Source organism: Aedes albopictus, chromosome 1 (assembly GCF_035046485.1).
Source record: "Aedes albopictus strain Foshan chromosome 1, AalbF5, whole genome shotgun sequence".
Lineage (NCBI taxonomy): Eukaryota > Metazoa > Arthropoda > Insecta > Diptera > Culicidae > Aedes > Aedes albopictus.
The window spans coordinates 165,338,605-165,359,952 of NC_085136.1; the positions used below are offsets into that span (position 1 = coordinate 165,338,605).

The 21,348-nt window shown below is 38.3% G+C and overlaps 2 protein-coding genes across 4 annotated transcripts in view; both read right to left on the minus strand.

Moving 5' to 3' along the window:
* The window catches only part of LOC109431517 (allatostatins MIP), an 84,920-nt gene that overhangs the window by 19,271 nt on the left and 44,301 nt on the right, over positions 1-21,348 (minus strand). The gene's annotated exons all lie outside the window — the stretch shown is intronic.
* LOC115260707 (uncharacterized) lies at positions 14,263-16,486 on the minus strand. The gene is made up of 6 exons (XM_062856178.1): positions 16,198-16,486; positions 16,016-16,143; positions 15,670-15,960; positions 15,425-15,611; positions 14,791-15,138; positions 14,263-14,726 (listed from the first exon to the last, which is right to left on the minus strand). Exons 1-6 carry the CDS (start codon positions 16,322-16,324, stop codon positions 14,263-14,265), a joined length of 1,545 nt encoding a protein of 514 aa, XP_062712162.1. The 5' UTR covers positions 16,325-16,486.

Below are 21,348 nucleotides of genomic sequence, written 5' to 3' on the forward strand. Positions count from 1 at the left end.
TCTAAACAAATTCCTGACGTAAATAATTTCTGGAAGAATTATTGGATGAGACCTAACAGGAAATCCTGAAGAAATTCCTGAAAAAATTTCTTGGATGAATTTTTGGAGCTATCCCTGGAAAAATCACCGAAGAAATCTCCAGAGGAGTTCTGGGAGGAATTGCTGGAGAAATTTCTGAAAAAATCCCTTGAGAAATTCCAGGAAGATTTCCTGGAAGAACCCTTGGAGGAATTTCTGGATGATTCTCGGGAGGAATCTCTAGGAATATCCCTGAAGAATTTCGTGGAGAATTACCTGCAGGAACCCCTGAAGCAATTCCTGATAAATCTCTGAAAAAAATCCTGGAGGAATGTCTGGAAGAAAATTCGTGCAAGTATTCCTGGAGAATTTCCTGGAAAAATCTCTGAAGAAATTTGTTAAGAATTTCCTGAATTGCTGACATAATTTCTGTAGGATGTCCAGGAGCAATTCATGGAGAATTTCCTGGAGGAGTTCTGAAGAAATTCCTGGGGTATTTCGTGCAGGAATTCCTGGATAAAACCCTAGACAATTGCCTGAAGGAATTCCTAGAGGTATCACACTGCTGGAACATCTGGAGGAATTCTTGGAAAAATTACTGGATGAATTTCAAGAGGAATCTCCAGAGAAATTTTTGGACATTTCTATTTCTATATCTGAAAAAAAACCTTGAAAAATTCCTGGAGCGGAATTTCTGGAGGAATTCCTGGAGAAATACTCGAAGGAATTCCTGAAGGAATCCCTGGGGGATCCTTGAAGAAAATTGTGGAGAAATCCCTGGAGGAATACCTGGGGGAATCCTTGTAAAATTCCCGTAGGTATTCCAAGAAGTTCTCCTCCTGGAAGAATTTATAAAGAAATCCTTAGATGATTTCCTGGAAGAATCCTTGGAGGAACTTCTGGAGAACTTCTTGGAAGAATCTTCGAAGGATTTTCTGGAGGAATCCATGGGAAAATCCCTGGAGAAATGTGTGCAGAAATCTCGGAGGAATTCCTGAAGAAATTCCTGGAGAAATGGCTGGAGGAATCCCTAGAGGAATTGCTAACAAAATTTCTGAACGATGTCCTGGGGTAATTCCTGGAGGAATTTCTAGATGAGTTCCTAGAGGTATTTCTGGGGGAATTGCTGGAGGAATCCATGATGAAATTTCTGGAAGAATCTTTAGAAAAATCTCCTTTAGAGGAATCTCTTTTAGAGGAATCTCCAGAGGAATTCTGGAAGATTTATATTATTTTTCTGTTTCTGAAAAAATCCCTTGAGAAAATCTTGGAGGAATTGCTGGTGGAATTTCTGGAGGAATTCCTTGAGAAATTCTCGAAGGAATTCCTGAAGGAATCCCTGGGGGAATCCTTGAAGAAATTTGTGAATAAATTCCTGGAGGAATCTCTAGAGGAATTCCTGGACAAATGCCTGGAGGAATCCCTGAAAAATTCCTGAGGGTGTTCCTGGAGAATTTCCTGCAAAAATTTCAGAAGAAACCGCTAGAGGATTTACTGGAAGAATCCTGGGAGGAATCCAGATGATTTTCTGGAGAAATCTTCAAAGGATTTCCTGGAGGAATCCCTGGGAAAATTCGTGGAGAAATCCCTGGAGGATTTCCTGGAGTAATTCATGAAGGAATATCAGGAGAAATTCCAGGAAAAATGCCTGGAGTAGTTCCTGAAAAATTCCTGAGGGTAATCCTGGAGAATTTCCTGGAGAAAATCCCAGAAGATTTTCTGGAAAAATTCCTGGAGAAATTGCTGGCATAATTTCTGAAGGATGTCCAGGGGCAATTCCTGGATCAGTTCCTTGAGTAATTACTTGATTACTAGAATAATTACTTGAAATTCTTGGGGTTATTCCTGGAGAATTTTCTGAAGGAGTTTCTGGAGAAATTCCTGGATTAAATCCTGGAGGAAAGCCTGGAAATATTTCTGAAGGAATCTTTGGAGAAATTCTTGCAACAATTACTGAATGAATTTCTGGAGAATCTCTAGAGGAAATTTCTGGAGAAATTCCTGGAAAAATCCTCGAAGGAACTTCTGAAAGAATCCTTGGGGAAGTTCTTGGGGAAATGCGTGGAAAACCCCCTGGAAAAATCCTTGAAGAAGTTCCTGGAGGAATTTTTAGCGAAATTTCTGGAGAAATCCAAGCCTGGAGGTAAATCTACAAGAATTCTTGGAGGAATTTCTGAAAAAATTCTAGAAGGTATTTCAAGAGAAAATCCTGGTAGTATTATTGAAAGAATCCCTGAAGCATTTCCTAGAAAACATCCTGGATGAATTACTGATATAACGTATGATGGAATTCCTTGATTATTCCCTTGATTTCTGAAGGAACCCCACTAAGAATTCGTGAAACAATCCTAGGAGAAACTCCTGGAACAACTCCTGGAGAATTCCTGGAGGAATATCTGGAGGAATTCATGGAGGAATCGCTGAAAAAATTTCTGGAGAAATCTCTGCAAGAATCCAAGGATGAATCTCTGGAAGAATGCCTGGAAAATTTCCTGGAAAAATGCCTAGGAAAATTCCTAGTGGAATTCTTGGAGGATTCCCTGAAGCAATTCCTGGAGAAATCTATAAATGAGATTCTGCAGGAGTCTCTGGAAACAATCCTTAGAGGAATCCCTCGAAGATTTCCTGGATAAATTTCTGTAGGAATTCTTGGTAAAATTCATGGAAGAATCCCGGAAGCAATTATTAGAGGAATCTCTGGAGGAATGCCTAGAGGAAGGAATGCATTGAGGAAAACTTGGAGGATTTCTTGGAAGAATCTCTGAAGAAAAATCTTGTAGAAATTCTTGGAGGGATCCCTGGAGGATATCCTAGAGGCAACTCCTGGAGAAATCTCTAGATAAAATGAAATACCTAGAGGAATTCTTGAGGAAATTCGTGGATGAATCTCTTAAGAACTTCGTAGAGGAATAACAGGAATAATTCCTGAAGAAGTCACGGATGGAATTCTTGGAGAAATTATGGAGGAATCCCCAGAAGAGTTCCTGACGAAACTCCAGAAAGAATCCCGGAAGCATTTTCAAGAAGAATTCCTAAGGAAATTCTTAAACAGTTCCTGGAGGAAGTACTGAAGTATTTCCTGGAGAAGCTCCTTAAAGAATGCAAGGAGGAATTCTTGAAGGAATCTTAAGAAGAGTTCTTGGGAGAATCTTTGCAGAAATTTTTAAAATAAGAAGTTGCACAGTCATAGAAGAAATTCCCGATTAGTCCTGCAGAAAATCTTGGAGGAATCCATGGAGGAATTCTTGGAGTATATCCTAGAGAAATGTCTGTGGGATAAACGGAGGAAGCCCTGGGAATACTCCTGGAGGAATCACTAAAAGAATTCCTGGAGGAGTTTCTGGAGGAATCTCTAGAGGCATTTCTAAAGGAATCCCTGGATGATTGTTTAGAGAAATCCCTGCAGCAATTCCCAGAGGAATCCCTGGAATGATTCCTGGAGGAATCACTGAAGAAATTCGTGGAGGAATCCCTTGAGAAATTCCTGTAGGAATCCCAGAAAGAATTCCTGAGGAAATTGCAGATGGAATCCTTGGAGAAATCCTGAAGGAATTTCAAGAAGAGTTACTGGAGGAACTCCTTGAGGAATCCCTGTAGCAATTCCTGAAGGAATCCCTGCATGAGCTCCTGAAGAAACCCCAGCAGGAATCCTGAAAGCAATTCCTAGAGTTATTCCTAAAAGAATCCCTAAACAGTCGCTAGAGGAAGTACTGGATTAATTCTTGAAAGAAATTCAAGAGGAACTCCTTAAAAAGCGTTCCTGGGGGAAGCGTTCGAGGAGTTTTTAAATTATCCCTTGACTTGTTCCTGAAAGAAACACGGAAGAAATTCCCGGGTGAATTCCTGGAGGAATTCTAGAAGGAAAACATGGAGGAATTCCTGAAAAAAAACCATGAGGTATCCAGGAAGCAACCCCATGAGGAATTCCTTAGGAAATCCCAGGAAAACTTTCTTAACAAATTATTGCACATATTTTTGTTGGAAAAAAAATATGGAGGAATGCATGTCCGCAATAACTTTTGGTCGAATAATTGTTCGAATCTTTGGATGGACTCAAAAATACAATTGCACAATGTTTTAAGGAACTCCTGGATTTTTTCGCAAATCTGTGATAAAATTTCCTGTAAGATATTCCTGCTGAAATACTTCGAATTATTCCAGATTGTATCATATTTAAGAGGAATTTTCTAAGGAATATATGAAGAAATTCCTGAAGAAATCTCTGAAGGTGTCCTTGAAAGCATTTGTAAAGAAATCCCCGGTATTTGGCTCTTAGCATGGCGTTTGTTTGAATTGAATAAAGCCTGTATCCGCAATAATCGGGACACAGAAATATGGCTGCAACTCTGCAATAGATACATTAAAATTGCTCAAATTTTGCCTGATAATATCTCAAGATGTGTTCATTTCACCTGCAAAATTTCATGTGAATCGGTGAAGTACCTTTTGTTGTAGCAATGCAACAGTAGAACGCGAGCAATTGAATTTTGTACAGCCCCTGGTTTAGCTTGTCAGCGCTGTAAGTTTTGAATTTGATAAAGAAAATGACTGGAATTTTGAACACAAACCTCTCAATCTACTTTACTTGCATCAACAATTTTATAGTCGAAACATATATTGGGGCTGACCGTGATTTTAGCCCCTCAGACAACAATTAGTGATTACCCCTTATTGTTTTGATTGTATTGTTGAAAGTACTACACTAATAATCATCAAATTTTGCAGTCATAATATAAACATAATCATCTACCTTCTGTGAAAATTTCATGAAAATTGTCAGAGACATTCAAAAGTTATGAATGGGCAAACATCGCACAGAAAAATCATGAAACATTTTCACTAACACTATCTCCTTTCAACACCAGTAACTGACAATCCAATTGATAAAAGTTGATGAAATTTTGCAAGAAAGTGTCTCTATAAGTATCATAACTGCTCCCGAAGTTTCATAATTATCTTCACAGAATTTTGAATTGTAGCGGAAAAGAGCCATCTAATATGCGAATGAAAATTGGTGTTGATTGTACAAAATCTTAAAAACCACGTCTGTTTGTTTCACATCCACAGTTAAAAGTAATGCATCGATTTCTATGAAATTTTGCACAAATAATAAACATACATCAAAGAGTTCTCAGTTAATTTTTGGCCATTTTTTATTGATTCAGTACAGAGTTACTGCCGTACTTTTGTGTCCCGATTATTGCGGATACAGGCTTTACTAGTGAAAATTCGTGTTGCAGTAGCACATAACTACACTCTATAGCAGCATATAATTCTACTAAGTCCTTCTTTTTCCCTACCGGAACCGGTTCCGGCATATCTGGAAAATTTGGCATGCTGTTTTTGTATTCTATGATTAAACATCACAAAGTTTAGCCATTCGACCAAGCTTGTTATTTGGTAAAAAAAATCTAAGATAAGATTGAAGTGGTTCTCTTGGAGCAATATTTGGCGAAATTTCCTGTGGTTCTCGAGTAAAAAGGGTTTGATAGTTGTGGATAAAAACCTAAATTATTAAAACATCAAATTTTTTGAGATTTTTTTTTTCTGGAACTCTGAATTATTGATAATATTTGAGTTGGCTCGATATTAAAAATTAATCTGGCGGCCAGGGGAGGGCCACGCCCCCCCCCCCTGCCCCCTCTGGCTACGCCTATGAACTCCACATTAAGTTGGGGTCTCCAATTAGCCTAGTGGTTAAGGCTATGGATCGCCAATCCGGAGACGGCGGGTTCGATTCCCGTTCCGGTCCGAAAATTTTCTCGACTCCCTGGGCATAGAGTATCATTGTACTTGCCTCACAATATACAAATTCTTGCAATGGCAGTCAAAGAAAGCCCTTCAATTAATAACTGTGGAAGTGCTCAAAGAACACTAAGTTGAAACGAGGCAGGCCAAGTCCCAGTGCGGACGTAGAGCCATAAAGAAGAAGAAGAAGAAGAAGTTGGTGTCCCCGTTAACTAGTGCATATAATTGTTTACCTTATCAATGTCTAATGTCTAGAAATAAGCATTAGACAATGTTGGATATCGATTGCCATTTTATAAACCATCTAAAGTTCAAATGTCTGTCTGGTTCAAGCCCAATTTAACCCCTACGCGCGCAGTCATGTACACCAAAAAGGGGATTCATTAATCAAATCTAAACCCTTTAGGATTATAGTGGCTTGATTATGTCAGCCATACGTCCGATAAGTGCCTTGCCTACGTACAGTAATTAACATTTTATTATAGTAAAAGGCATTACTAATCCAACAGCTTGTTCTACAACAGATGACCATTACGGCAAACCAAACAGAAATCATTATCGTGCGCCGTGTGAAAGCAATACTCGATTCAACACACCAGTTCTATTGTCATTGTCACACAGGTTAACATTGCCACCAGGTTTCCGGCACTTTTGACAAAACACATATCCAACTGTATGTAGCTTTTACTTTCTCTTGCGGTATATCTTCATCGTCCATGCATGCGACCCCTATGGGGGAAAGGCGATTGGTCAAGTGTGAGAAATGTGCCCTCCCACGGCGATACGGGGGTGGAGTGCTTTCCCATCACTTGTACATGATCTTGCTTTTTGTTCGAGTTCAATGTCGCATTCTCATGATGACTTTTCCAATCCGATTGTATGCAGGTTACGATTTCTTTGCTCCTGCAGAGAAGTTGTTCGGTTGTAATTGTCGTCTCTGCAAGTTCAATGATTCCCAAATGTTTATAGGCATGAACGGGCACATAACTGACTCTCACGAAGAAGAAATTAAATCCTGAAGTGTTGACGATTTGAACACAGCATCGTCAAAAGTATGATGTTTATATTCAAAAATGTAACTTACCTTAGATTGTGGTGGAGACGCATGGTAGATAATTGTATTCTAGGTCATGGTTTCCCAAGGGGTGATACACAAATTATGTCACGCAAAAACCGACCTTTTTCAACCTTTTTGGATGGGTCGCGAGGGACATTCTACATTTGTGGTCATTTGTTTAATATACGTACAGATTATTCTGTTATTGATTTATGTTTGTTAGGCTTTTAGCTTCATACAGTTCGGGTTTCTAGTGAGCAATTTATCATCGTTGTTACGCCGACTGCCCTGTGTTGATGCTCGAAACCTACTTTTTTTCCGCATTAATACATGACTTTATCGGAACGTCAAACTTTCTTCGGAGAAAGTTGTTGTTTTTTTGACATGTTGGCTAATCGCATCGACTGTAGCTGCTTGCTCCAAAGAATTTATTTCCGCACATCCAACCGACAACTCCGCAGTCCGCACAGCTAACCTTTTATAGATTCCCGGACATCGAACTGATTATGGACAGATCATGCGAATTATTTTATGCTAGTGAAGCGGTCCTGAGGTGATGGTTAAAGCACGGGACTATCACGCCGTGGACATGGGATCGAATCCCATTTCCGGCAAACACGCACAATGTGAGTTCTTCTTTCGGAAGGAAAGTTAAGCATGGGACCCAAGATTAACTAGCCTAGGACTAAAAATCTCGTTCATATAGATAATAAAAAATAATGCTGTTTAGGCATCGTACACAAATTACGTAACGCTATAGGGAGAGGGGGGGGGTCTAGCTTAGCGTTACGAGGCATACAAAATATTTTTGGTTTTCATGCAAAAAGCGTTACATGGGGGAGGGGGGAGTCTGAAATCGCTGATTTTAGCGTTACGTAATTTGTGTACCATGCCTTATGACGAATTTGATGTTAATATTAGTAGCATAGAATTTGAAAATAGGATTTAGAATTGATCCGTGTAGTTTTCTAACTAAAAATGTCAAGTAAAAATCTAAAATCGGAATCATCTCCAACATACTACAATTTAAAATAACATTACAGTTATTATTGTTTGAGAATCTAATCTAATCTAATCTAATCTAATCTAATCTCACACTAACGCAGCCATTACTTGAATGCATCCTGGAAAATGAAGACTTTTCAAGTCTATCATTTTTCATGTCTAATGGCCAGACCAACTGCGCAGCATGTACCGCAGAGAAGATTTCAAGGGATAAAACGATTTCAACATAATAAATATTTGAAAACATTCTACACCTTGAAATCGATGGGAAAGATGGAAGCGTGGACCTCCCGTACCAAACGCTTCCAGAACGATATAGATATTTAAACATGTTCGCATGTATCAATATGATGATGTGTACGGTGATTTGCTAAAAAGATTTATTAGTGCGCCAGCCATGATGGTAAGATTCACTGAAAAGAGAATAAAGGATTAATAAATAAATACTGGATAAGATATAAGTGATACGCTCGTTACAGTTACTATTTTTCAAAATTATACATTAAAATTACCTGAATCTCCCTAAAACAAAAGGATTATTAGCAGTTAAAACAAAACATAAACATAACAAAAAATACATCAAATTTTAATCTGCAATGCTACCACTTTAGGCAGCAAAATAGCAAGATCAAAATTTGATGCAATGTGGTAGATCTTACACCGTAACGCGCCGTTCTAAGGTGATCTACCCACGTAACGGGACTACAGTTATTATTGTTTGGGAATGTCTTAAAATTGCTTTTGCTCAACTTCTTCAAAAAAAAGTAGTTGAAATAACTGTAACGTAATTGATAAAAAAAGTAGATCTTCTGCAACTGCTTGGCTTAAATAATTCAGTGAAAATATTCTGCAGTTTTTTCATTATTTTCGTATAACCTTAGCTTCTCTATTTTTCTTTAGTGGGTCGCGAAAACTTTACCATTTACATTTAACCGAAAACTATCCACCCGAATGTAACATATGCCCTAATGGCTTTAGGGCATTTGGTCGAATAAACGTTTGGTTGAAGGTTTGTTTTAATATAACCTATTATATGACATTTGGTCGAATGTACATTTAGTCGAATAGCAATTTAATCGTACTTATTAATGTTAACCTAAAAAAACAAATATTATCCGTTGCAAGAAAATAGAGAGCGAAAATGGTGCAAAATCGCTAATAGACCTCCGCTCGTACGTTTAATCGTTATGGTGTCTTTTACAATAAGTGCGCGAATGGGCCAAAGAATACTGCGCCGAAAACACCAACACGATTTACCGTACTGGCGGAGGTATACGGGCACTCGCGCTCAAAAAATTTCGCGCAACGCATAATATTTCACAATGGACGTAGAAATGATGGTAGACATATGTTATAACTAAAACTGTACTACACAATGAATTACATACATTTAAATTACAGCTTTGATTCTCCGTCATATTAATCTCCAGTGGGATTTGAGTATTTCAAACATGTTATGAACTCTTGTAGTTTTCTATTGGGTATTGTCATAGCGTGAAATTACTCTATAGTTTTATCCCGAAAGGGTGCGTGCGTTGTATAATGAAGAAATGAGTTCCAGATTTATCAGGTTACCTCGTTCTTTGTAAAATGCTTGAAACGCATTGTCGATTAACACATCTGTGATGTTCGTCTGACTAACATACCTATTCATGTGAACTCACATGCTTATCAATTTGGGATGTCTACAGTGATTCTTTTACACAAAGTTGTATACGTTTTCAAAAAAGCACTCGCTCAAACGTAGTTTTTGCTTGGGTGATTTCTTTAATATTGAGGATGCTTTCGATGCCGTGCCTTTCAATGTCATATTGAAAGCCGCATGACGTCACAAGCTACATCCAATGAGCTATCCACTTATCCGCGAGCGGTAATGGCGGCGGCGGGCATATCCAACCGGTTCGGATTTTGACGTTTATTGGGGGAAAGTCAAAACAGTGCCATTCTCCTCCTCACCCCTTCACCCACCGTTCGGTGGCGCCAACCGATTGCGATCCCCAAGAAATGTCAAAATTCGAATCGGTTATTTGTGCCCGCCGCCGCCATTACCGCTCGCGGATAAGCGGATAAGCTCTCTTTGCGCTTATGCGTTTTACAGTGTCCTTTTTAGGGCACTGATTACACCCGTTGTGGTATGGACTATGAGCTCTTCTTGCGCTTATGCGTTCATTCTTCTAGGGCACCCCTCTCATATTTCATCACCTTTCCTTTTTCTAATACCCATCCTTTGTCCCATTCTCCCTCAGGTAAATGATGAAATAGGCTTATGTGTATGGCGATGGCACAAATGTCCCAAATGGAGGATAACGTGCCTCTGTAGCCGGCCTTCTGATACCTGATACGGAAGCCATGTTGGAATAAATGCAAAAACAGATTGTGAGTCCAAAAGCTGTTTTTATTTTTAGATAATGATATATTTTTCGTATAAAAAAATACGTGTATTTTGCAAATATTACGCACCATATTACCGATAGACTGAGGGCGACATCTTGATTTTCCATGCTAAATCTTAAATCTGATGTTCTGATACTTCTATTGTTGTGGTGGTTATTATCTATCTGTGAAACTGGCAATAAGGTTCGGATCCATAGCAGAAAGTAAACTGTTGTGGAAAGAGATGGTATTATAATGAATGATGTATTTCCAGCATTGAAGCTGCTCCAACCAAAGCTGCTTTCAATTTTTGTCTATTCGTGCCGGAGAACACCGCAACATCTATGAATAATATTTATTATGTTTTCAAATATATCTTTTATTAAATAAAGTGTACCTCCTATATTTGAAAAATTAAACAGATTCATATGAACTAAAGATGTTAGTTAAATGTTAGTTAGATGTTATTTGATATTGATTTAAGCTATGCTATAATCGCATTTAAAAGAGGTAATATTAAGATCGACAAACTTAGAGCTAACCTTATCATTGATTTATGAATATCCCGTATTCTGAGTACGTTTCTATAAAACCGTTATTATTTAAGCGAAACTTAAAAAATAGTCTTGAAAACCTACTGTAGCGTGGGCCAAATTAGTGTTGTGACGTATACCTTGGATCATTCTACCTTTGTAGGATAAACAGTTTTGTTTCATGGTTTTATCTTTGAAAATATTTTCTAGATCATCATAGAATTGTTATTGTCACTTAAGACTTCACGCAGAGAAATATATTGTAAATATAAAAGAAATACGAATAGATTCAACAAATAATATTGTAGACTCAGGGCTTACCAATAATTTCTTTTGATTCAATAAATGTACCCAGTCATTTCTAAAAACGAAAATTGTTGATTCTAAAATTGCCTAAAATCGACTAGCTGTCAAAAACAAAGCATAATATTGTTGAAACCAAAATATGATTTGTAAATTTAATGAATATATATTTTTGCATCAACAGCTGCGATCAGTTTAAAACGACAAAATAGTGCGTTTGCTTCTAAAAAAAATATTTTTGTTTCAACAAATGCGAAACATTGATTCAAAAAGCAGATTTGTTGAGTTTGAATAGTTTTTTTTTTTGTTAAATGTATCAAAAGTTGCAACAAGGCGCCGTAATTTTGCAAGGAATTCAATTTTGTTCTTTGACAAAATTGAATCCCTTTGCAAAAAACTGCGCCTTGTAGTAAAGTTTACTCCCAATTTATGTTCATACATTATTTATTATTTTTATCAAGTTACAACAACGTAGATACAACTTATCTTCTAACTTATGTAAATCAACTATACAAGTTTCTAAGATCTCTATGTCGACAACAACAGTAACAATCATTGTTTTATAAACTTCAAACGACTGGAAGTGTTCATTGAAACCATGTGAATGAATATTGCGACAAATAATTATCAACTTTTCATCGTTGTTTAACAGTATATCCTCCAATTCATAAATACTTATCAGTTCGTTTTGTCGTACATAAAATATTGTGTTTTTTGAAAATTCTAATCCATACTTCCAAAACTTGTCGACATATTTTACCGCGTTACTGTCTATTTTGTAATCATTAGTGAGAAGTCCAGCATATTCGCTTTTAAGATGCATGACCGATAATTTTGACTTAGACAGATCAATTGTGGACGAAATAAATGAATTATTAAATACGTTGAAAGCAAATTTCAGGCTAGCTTTAATACCAAGAGATTTACACAGATTGATTTTGTTATTGTTCACTCTACTATATTGCTTGGCTTCTCGATGCTTCGCTTCTCCTCGCATAGTCCATTGATGACGAGGGGTGCCTGAGCATAGAATAAAAGTTGCGTAATGAACAATGTTGTGGTGTTTTGGCTTGAGACAATCGTTAAAAAGAATTGTATATTGTTCATGATGCGTATTTACAAGCTCTCTCAAAATTTTTAAATGATCTAATGATATTTCGCGGAGCATTAATATGTTACATATTTTGAGCAATATGCAGAAATGTTTCCATACTGGATCATCCTCAGGTACTAAATTTCCTATGATTAGTGGCAAGAACGTAACTAGAGTTTTTATTTCACTAGCCGTCATTTTAACTTTGCATTTTGAAATATTTATATCTTTTATGTCATCTGGAATGTTAGATGAGTTGTGTTTTCCAAATACAAAAAGATTTTTTCTGTAATTCAAATCGTCTAGAGTGAAGCATTTTTTGATTTTGATAAAATAATGGAAATAGTGTCCTAAGCCATACACACATACTCCTTCCCAGAGATCGTGCATCATATCAAAGTAAACATTAAGAACTACATGGAAAGATGGTATTATGTTAAAAACGCTGTTACTTTTGATGCCCGTTGTCGATACTTCATCCTTGAGCAAATCCTCCTGATAATTCTCAATCGTTCTGAAACTATCTATATACTCAACTGTGTCCTTTTCTCTTTGCTCTCGATTTCGTTTGCACAACCTACAATAGAAATTAGCTCGTGCCGACTCTACCAAATCTAGGATACCTGATAATCCTAAGTTGTCTCCAGTAATATTTCCTAGCATAAAATAAACTGTGATGTTTTCTTTTCTAAAACTGATTACTAGACCTTTTGTTTCCAATTCGATTAGTGAACTAACTAAGTTACTGAACAACTGATCATTGTTATACTCCTTTCGGTCTTCTGATAGTACATAACCGACGACAAGTATGTTCTCCAACTTTGTCAGAACATTCGAAGGAAGACATGGGATGTAACAGTAAATTCCACATATAGATGTACGCGCTGCATGAGGTGAGACAGTATCGGTGGTAGTGAAGTCGTCGAAAAATAGGTTTAGCGGGATGATGACCCTCGATTCTAGTCCTGCAGTTCTAGATTTCCAAACACTGCCATCCAGTATACTCCGAATATAACCATCTGCCGAGGGTAGAATGTTGCTCATCAGGGTGTCCATGACTCCTTCCGATTCTAAATATTTCCTCAAGGTAAATTTGACTGGCAGAAGAACACCTGTAATATATTTCAATAAAAAATAATTATGCACAACGCAATTACTGTACCCATCATATCTAACAGAAAACCCAACCCACATTCTTCAAAAGCCTATCGTTTTCAATAACTTACTATTTATTTACGCTCGTTTTTTAATATGCGCTGTTTTTTTAGATCATTTAAAATTTGAATAGTATATAATGAAGTATATATTATTGATAGTATGGAAGCGTACGAAATCAGAGAAAAATAAAGTGTAAAAGCTTAGATGTAACTAAATTGATTTAAATTATCGCTTACCTGTTACGGGATTGTTATCCAACATCTGTTCATTATGTACAATACCAGGTCGAAGTTCATTACTTATAACAAATTCCCTGGGATCGACGTACAAATCCAACTCCTTCAACTTTGCTAGGTACTTATACTCAGATTCTACTTCGTTAACCGCTGACAGCATTTGATTGAAAATATGTCTACCTTCTTCGGTTACCAAACCAAGCGATTGCATAACGTCAACCGCTTCAGAAAATGGATCGATGATTTTTGATTTGATGTCTTTCTGAATATCAAATACAATTTTTCTAGGAATCGTGTTTTCATTCAAATATTTCAGGTTGAAGTCTATAGATGCATGCTGCATTTTCTGAAGCAGAACGTTCAATTCGGTCCTATATAACAGGTCTTCTTCTAATCGGAGACTTGGAGCATTGATTTCTTTCGGTTCACTTGGGGTATGGCTTGTAGTTGGGTCGTTTTCGGCGTATGCAGTGGTAAAATTGGTTGGTTCGGTAGTGGATGACTGCGTTGATGTCTGCTCGATTGATTCGGCGATTCCAGTACATGGTGTTTCGTTGAAATGCGTTTTGAAATGACGTAAAAACGAGGACTTCACGTTGAACTTTCTGGTACATTTTCCTGAATTACATTCGTAAACTTTGAGACTTCCGTGGTATTTATTTAAGTGATCATATAACCGTTCAATCGAGCTATTTTTCCAATTACATCGTGGAACTATGCAGTGGATCATATTGCAGATCAGTTGTTTGACGAAATCGATGAGCAAAGGGCAGCGATATGAATTTGATCCGGTGGGGCGTCAAAGCCGTAGAGGAACGTAGCCAGCAGATTCCAAATCAACGATGATTGTCGTGGAAACGGGATGTCGTAGGTTTTGAACAGCTTCACGCAAACGTCAAGTGCTTTCTGCAGATTTGGCAATTTATACGCCACTACATTGTTCCAGACTGAGAATCCTTCCGGATGTTTTGGATCACTTCCATGAACAACGATGAAAGGCGTTGAGTCTATTCCCTTTTCACGACAGGAGTTGAAATATTTGTTCAATGTTGTCCGTAGTTCCGCCAAATTGTCGACCTGGATTATCACGCTGTCACGGGACTCCACGATTGAAGGCTTCCAACGTCGCTTCTGCGCAAACGTCAGTACCGGGCTTGGCAGTATGTGAGCCAGCAGCAAAACTGTTATGAAACCTTGACCATCTAAAAAGAAAAGCTTATTACCAATTTATAAATCATTCATATGTTTTAATAAAACAATAATTACCAGTTGTTATATCCTGAGCCCTCAAATGATTAAGCAATTCCTTCCCGTCTGCATCATTAACTTCAGCCTCCAATATTGGGAGGACACCCGCGAGAAATTGATACCAACGATCAAAAAGTAGCTTCTCCTTGTCTGGAAATCGCTGCTGGAAATCAATCTGTACCAGCTGATAGGCTTGATGATTGCGAAACACTGAGTACTCAGAGAGAATAGACGCAGCGGTTTTGCTGGTGTTCTTTGACAGTTCGTAAATTCTCAATCGGGCTGTTTGTTTCCATTTAGTCTTCAACTCCTCCCACTCATCCTGATTATGCACAATCCATTTCTTGGTCTGTTGATACTCTGAAACTAAATGCAGGTTATTGTTATTGTGATTTTAGTAATAATTTTATTTCAATTAATAAAGATTTATTAGAAAAAGCTTTGAATGTTTGCGTCTCTCTTGAACTGATGAATTGGACAACTGTTTTAAACTAATATAAATAACATAGCAAACATAAAAAGTGGATAGATCATTTGTGTACACACGCAATAAAAAACACGCAAGTGGCACACAGCATAAGCGTGGTGTCGCTGATGGTGGTCGTAGACGCGACTGCTCGATAATTAACAATTTTTTGCCTCGAGTACTTACTTTGTTCGTCGGTGATTTCCTCTGCTGATTGTCCTGCGTCACTTCCGGATGGCGGCGGCTGAAGGTTATTCACGCCGACTGGTTTGTAATTTATATTACGGTCGTACAATCTTCCCTTAGCCTGCTTCCTGATCTTAATCCTTCGGCCAACGCCGTCGGTGCTCCACGGGGATTGATACCACACTTCCTGTAAAGTAATGTGGTTATATTAATCTTAGGTAATAAACAGCACCAAAAGAACTTACCTTCGGTTCACTCGGAAATAGTTTCGACAACTCAATCGCCCTTTGCTCCAGTTCGGAAGAGGTTAGCTTCGAAAAACGATCTTTGAATTCGTCCACCACAATCTGCGTAATCGATTTCTTATCAGTTCTGGTCAGAAACGGACTTTCAGCGTATTTGTTCAGGATTGCCTGGCCTTTTGCTGACGATCGGAGGAAATATGCGGCGGTACACGTTTCTCTCGATAATTCCGGTATAGCCGGCGGCAGCGATACCGCAGGAGGATTTCCAGTTCCGGAGAGAAGAGGGAGATTCTGTGATAGAAGAAATTAATTCGATTGACTATTATATCGGCATAGTACACATTACCTTCTGCTTTCTCCACTCGTTGAGGCCGTGTATAAACTTCGTCCTTTCCGCCAAGAAAGGCTGCGGAATAAGCTCTTCCACCTCCTGCCGCTCGATGATTCGCAGTGTGTCGATTGTGTACTGATTTGCTGAAAACAATATTGAATGTTTATTCTGATCTAGTTCAAACGATATAAACTTACCCAAAAAAGCGTTGATAATAGTATCCGACGAACCAAAACTTTCAAGTACTGCAATAAATTCTGCCGTTTCTTCGTCGAGGCTTTCAACCTCCACCAGCTCTTCGATTTTCGGTTCCGCGTTCGACATTTTTGTTTATTTGACTTGACAACTACAAGATGGCGGCCGTATTTTGCTTCCAATCTTATACACCGGAACAAATTTTAAAGTCGAAAATTAAAATTTATTGGTTTGAACAAAAGTTTTGTTGATTCTACAAAACTGCATTGTTGAAGCAATAATTGCGATCAGTTGAAATCATAATTAAAATGCAATTTTTGATTCAACTCGAATTTTTGTTGTTTCTAAAAAATGCATGCTTAGAAATAATAAAATATAGTATTTGTTTCAAAATGTACAAAAATAATTGATTCTAATCATTGTGTTCTTAGATTCGACCTTGTGATATTTTTCTGCGTGTTGTTCTTTTTCAAATCGAAACCCTACATCTTTCTGAAAAAAAATGTGGAAAGGCCTGGCAATAACTGCAAAATTTTGGATACATTTTTTTAAATAGCTCATCAAACCTAGAAGCCTATGAACATCTTTACAATTTTGTGGAATTGGAAAATTTCTAACATTTTCTATGTGGCTTGAATGCCTACTTAACCTTCCGTAACTCGCGTGGTTGGCCACCACCGTCAGCACCACGCTAATGCTGAGTACAACTGGCGAGATTTTTTCAACGCGTTGTACAAAATACAACAGCGCGATCGCTCGAGGGTTAAAAGAGTATCTAGCTAACACATCCATCTCTTCTATAGACATCACAGGAAGTTGGGAGTTATTAATGGTAGCGTAAGAGCCACAATGCTACTGTTACGTGATCCACCGGCAAGTGATAAAAATGTGAAAACACCGAAGATCACTTCGAAGGCACTTTTTCGGATGGCATAGCATTTTGGCCGGCCATACTCAAAACAACGTGGAACAGAGAAAACGCGTGACAGACGATTTTAAAAATGTAGCCACATGCGCGCACAGCCTGCTACCATCTCCAGCTGTAAATATTGAAATGACTAAAGATGGAAACATGTGATAAATCAAATCACCAGAAAACCTGAATTGCAAGCTCAAAAACCGGAATTTTCATTGGGAAATCCAAAAAAATCCGGGGTTTGCCTGCCTAGCTTCTAGATAGATGTTAAAAATACCACATTGATAAGTTGTCAGCATTTTTTTACTAGAGGAAAGTGGGGTAAGATCCATTTTTCAAACTTTCATCGCTTTCAATGATAAAAAGCGTCATTTGTTAGGCATTCAAAGTGGTAACAGCAACTAAACAATATTTGCTTGATCCTCTAGCAAAAATATTCCCGAAGCTAATGCATTTTCAATGATTTTTAGCGATTTGAAATGTTGGTTCGTAAAACGGAAGTGGTACAAACCCCATCTGCCATGAGGTAAGATGCCACTTGATGAAAACATTCAAAAATTACGTCTATCATTTTTCGGTCATTCCAGACCCTTTTTCCCCCCTCTGTCCCGCTGGGAGTGTCATCATATTTGAATGACCTCTAACACGGATAGCGCAGGCAACAACAACCATGCGCCTCCATGTGTGTCTCAATCTCCTTGGCTAATATAAAATGGCCAGAAAACCTTAATTCGGCACCAACATTTCAAAAGGACGTAACTGCATTTTGAAACAAACCCCTCTTTCACATCTGTGGATCGTATTTCAATGCCGCCATGCAAATCACCGCCAGTATGGGAAAGAAGAGCAATTTCTCTGTCTAGTAATGTTTGTGAATTTCGTGGGAAACTTAAAATATGACCCACAGATGTGAAAGAGTGGTTTGTTTCAAAATGCAGTTACGCCCTTTTGAAATGTTGGTGCCGAATTATTGCATGCACGAGAAACCGAAAGTTGACAATTGGGTTCTTTAGGGGTATCTAGATTATTACATAATCGGAATCTCCGTCCAAACATTAGTCGAAATCCAAAACATCATAATTTTTGGCGGCCGGAAACTATTTTTGAAAAGCATTTTTTTTTTCTGGGCAAACTGTCATTTTATCGATTGAACTGTCATTCTATCCACGGAAATTAAAACTGTTTTGTTTTTTTTTCACCAAAACAAAGGAATTGGAAGGCAATAAAATCACATTATACTCAGAAAAAAATTAGCTCTTTCGATCAGGCTCTAGAAAATAGCAATATTTTATTCATTAAACAACCCAATCTTGTTAAAAAAAAAGTCCATTGCGTTTTTGTCACCTTACGAAAACAACATAGTTGATTTCTCGCGCGACAACTTCAAAGATCAACTTTATTAACAACAATGAATGAGACAGGGGACAAACAACATTTTTCGCCAATGTTTTGCTTAACACTGATTTGCAATCATAATTCTTGTCCACAGTATATATTTGTCTGGGAAAAAGTTATTTCTAGTATGCACAGAAGGAATGGAACTTACTTGAAGTGAGTTTTCCGTAGGGCAACTTTCTTCCAAGCCTGAAGGATATGCCATTCCTAATCTGAAAATAACTGCTCAACAAACTGCTTACCCACTTTTCCGCCACTGACTTGATGCTTGCGAGTGCAAGTGGAAAGAAAACACAGCATTTCAATATAGGCGATATTTTCCGCGTGGTTTGACTCGCTGGGTGCTTGTTTTTTTTTTCTCGAGTGAAGTTTTATACTCGTCGAATACCTTTCCAAAGAGACAATGCTGTTATTGATGCTTGAAAATTGCTCAAGTCGACGCGCCTGCCGTTACTACGCGTGCTGGTGAAACAAATCGCACAAATCACTGTCACACAGTTTCATATCGATGGAGCTTTTCTTGCCATTGTAGAGGATGTACCTACCAACACTAGGATGTGATAATATTAAAACCCTGCATGAGTTTTACCTGCCTTCACATGGGAAAAGGTCTATAAATCAAAGCTGATATGAAGATTTTTTGTAATTAATCACGTAAAGCTTGGATTAAAAATGGGATCAATAAAACCAAATCTATGTTTACATAAGGTCAGCAGAAATCTAATGCTCCCATATTCCATTTTCTTCTTCTTATTGGCGTAACGTGTTCATAGTTCGAGGCTTTGGTCCAGTTGAGACGTTACGCCATGAAGAAGACAAAGAAGAAGCACGTCTTCATTGGGCCAAAGCCTGCTTCGCAGCATTATATCAGCACTTCTACAGTTACACTGAAATATTTTTACCGAGCGAGAAATTGTACGCGCTATACAAAAACATTTAAGTTCTCATACAAAATAAAAATTACAAGGGGTGGTGGGGGGTAAGTGGTGTCGGAAAAGGTCTGGAAAATTCCATTACGTATTAAATGGACAGCCCCTTGCAAGGATATTCTTCACGAATCCCAAGTAAAAACAACCGCAAGTGAAATCACCTTCTTTCAAGATAAAGAGGGAACCACTTGAAATACCTCCAGGACTTTTCTGCTGGGATTCATTCAGGAATTTCTGGTAGAATCCAGCAGGAAGTCTTACTGTACTGGTATAGCAGGGAAAAATTTGCAGTAAATTTCTCCGAAGGTTTCTTCAAGGGATACCCCCAGGAGTTTCGTTTGGCAATTCTCTGTTCGGTTGGTGGCCGATCGACGAAAGAATGTGCAGGTTGAGGATCAAGGGCCGATTCTTCAACATCAACATGATAAAAGTGGACAGCCCTCACTCCGGAAGCACTGATGATGACAAAGACGCATTTCATGCGCAGCTCGAACTATCGGGTACGTAGAACGGATTCGACGAAACGATTGGTTCGACGAGGAGTGCACAGCGGTTCTAGAGGAGAAGGACGCAGCGCGGGTGGTAATGCTGCAGCATGGAACCCGACAGAATGTGGAGCGATACAGAGTGAAGCGGAAGCAGCAGACCCGTCTCTTCCGAGAGAAAAGGCGCCACCTGGAAAAAGCAGAGTGCGAGGAAATTGATTTGCTGTGCCGTTTACAAGAAACACGTAAGTTCTACCAGAAGCTCAACGCATCCCGCAAAGGTTACGTGCCGCAAGCCGAAATCTTCAGGGATAAAAACGGGAGCCTCCTGACGGACAAACGTGAGGTGACGAAAGGTGGATGCAGCACTTCGACGAGCACCTGAATGGCGTACATACATACGGGGAATTAAGGCAGCGGAGGATATGACTATGTTGGCGCAGCAGAGGACGGGAACGAACCAACTCCCACGCTGCGGGAAGTTAAGGATGCCATCCACCAGCTCAAAAACAACAAAGCGGCTGGTAAGGACGGTATGGCAGCAAAACTCATCAAGATGGGTCCGGAAAAGTTGGCCACCTGTCTGCACCAGTTAGTAGTCAAGATCTGGGAAACCGAACAGCTACCGGAGGAGTGCACACTGGGCCACGAGCGGGATCTAGCAAGTAAAAACCTCTAGCGTTTTGGGAGTACATTTTTTTGAGTTGGTGTCTTCTGAGACTTGTATTTATTTTACCTGTACTTTAATGTGGTGAAGAAAATTAGTTGGTAATTTTGCCGCATAGGTGGCGCTGCGATACTAACTTTTTTGTCTTACGTTCTAGAGGTTTCCCGTCTTCTGCAAAGTTGTAGAGCGTGCAAAAATAAATAAAGTCGCCGAAGACACCAAAGTTGTGTGACTTCAAATAACAAAGTTATAATAAAAATAGTAAAATTTACGTGAAAATCACGTTTTCATGACTATTTTTAATGTTTATCGCAAATTTATCAATCTTGTGTTAATCAAAGTGGCCTGTGTCTGATGATACCAACTTAACAATTTTTTAGGACCTTTAAAATGATTTTTTGGGCATAATAGTAAAAATTACTATGATTTTTACTAGCAGTTTTTTCAAAAAGCTGCAAATTTCGGCTTAATTTGATGCTTGCTTCAAAATGTACCACTCAAGATCTATTAAATCTGAAAGTTTGCCGAAGGTATAATTTGGTGTTTTTGGGATATCTTGTTTTAAAATATTGATGCTTTTATGCCTAAATTATTTTGAAAGAGATGCAAATCTTTATTCCGGAGTTGTCCTGCCATTAGACCCTCACGGATCACTTTTAAATAAAAAGTTTTATGTTTACCCAACGCCTTAATTAATTGAAATTGACACGTTTTGTGTTTAATTGTCTTACGCATCAATGTATTGAATCGACAATGCACAT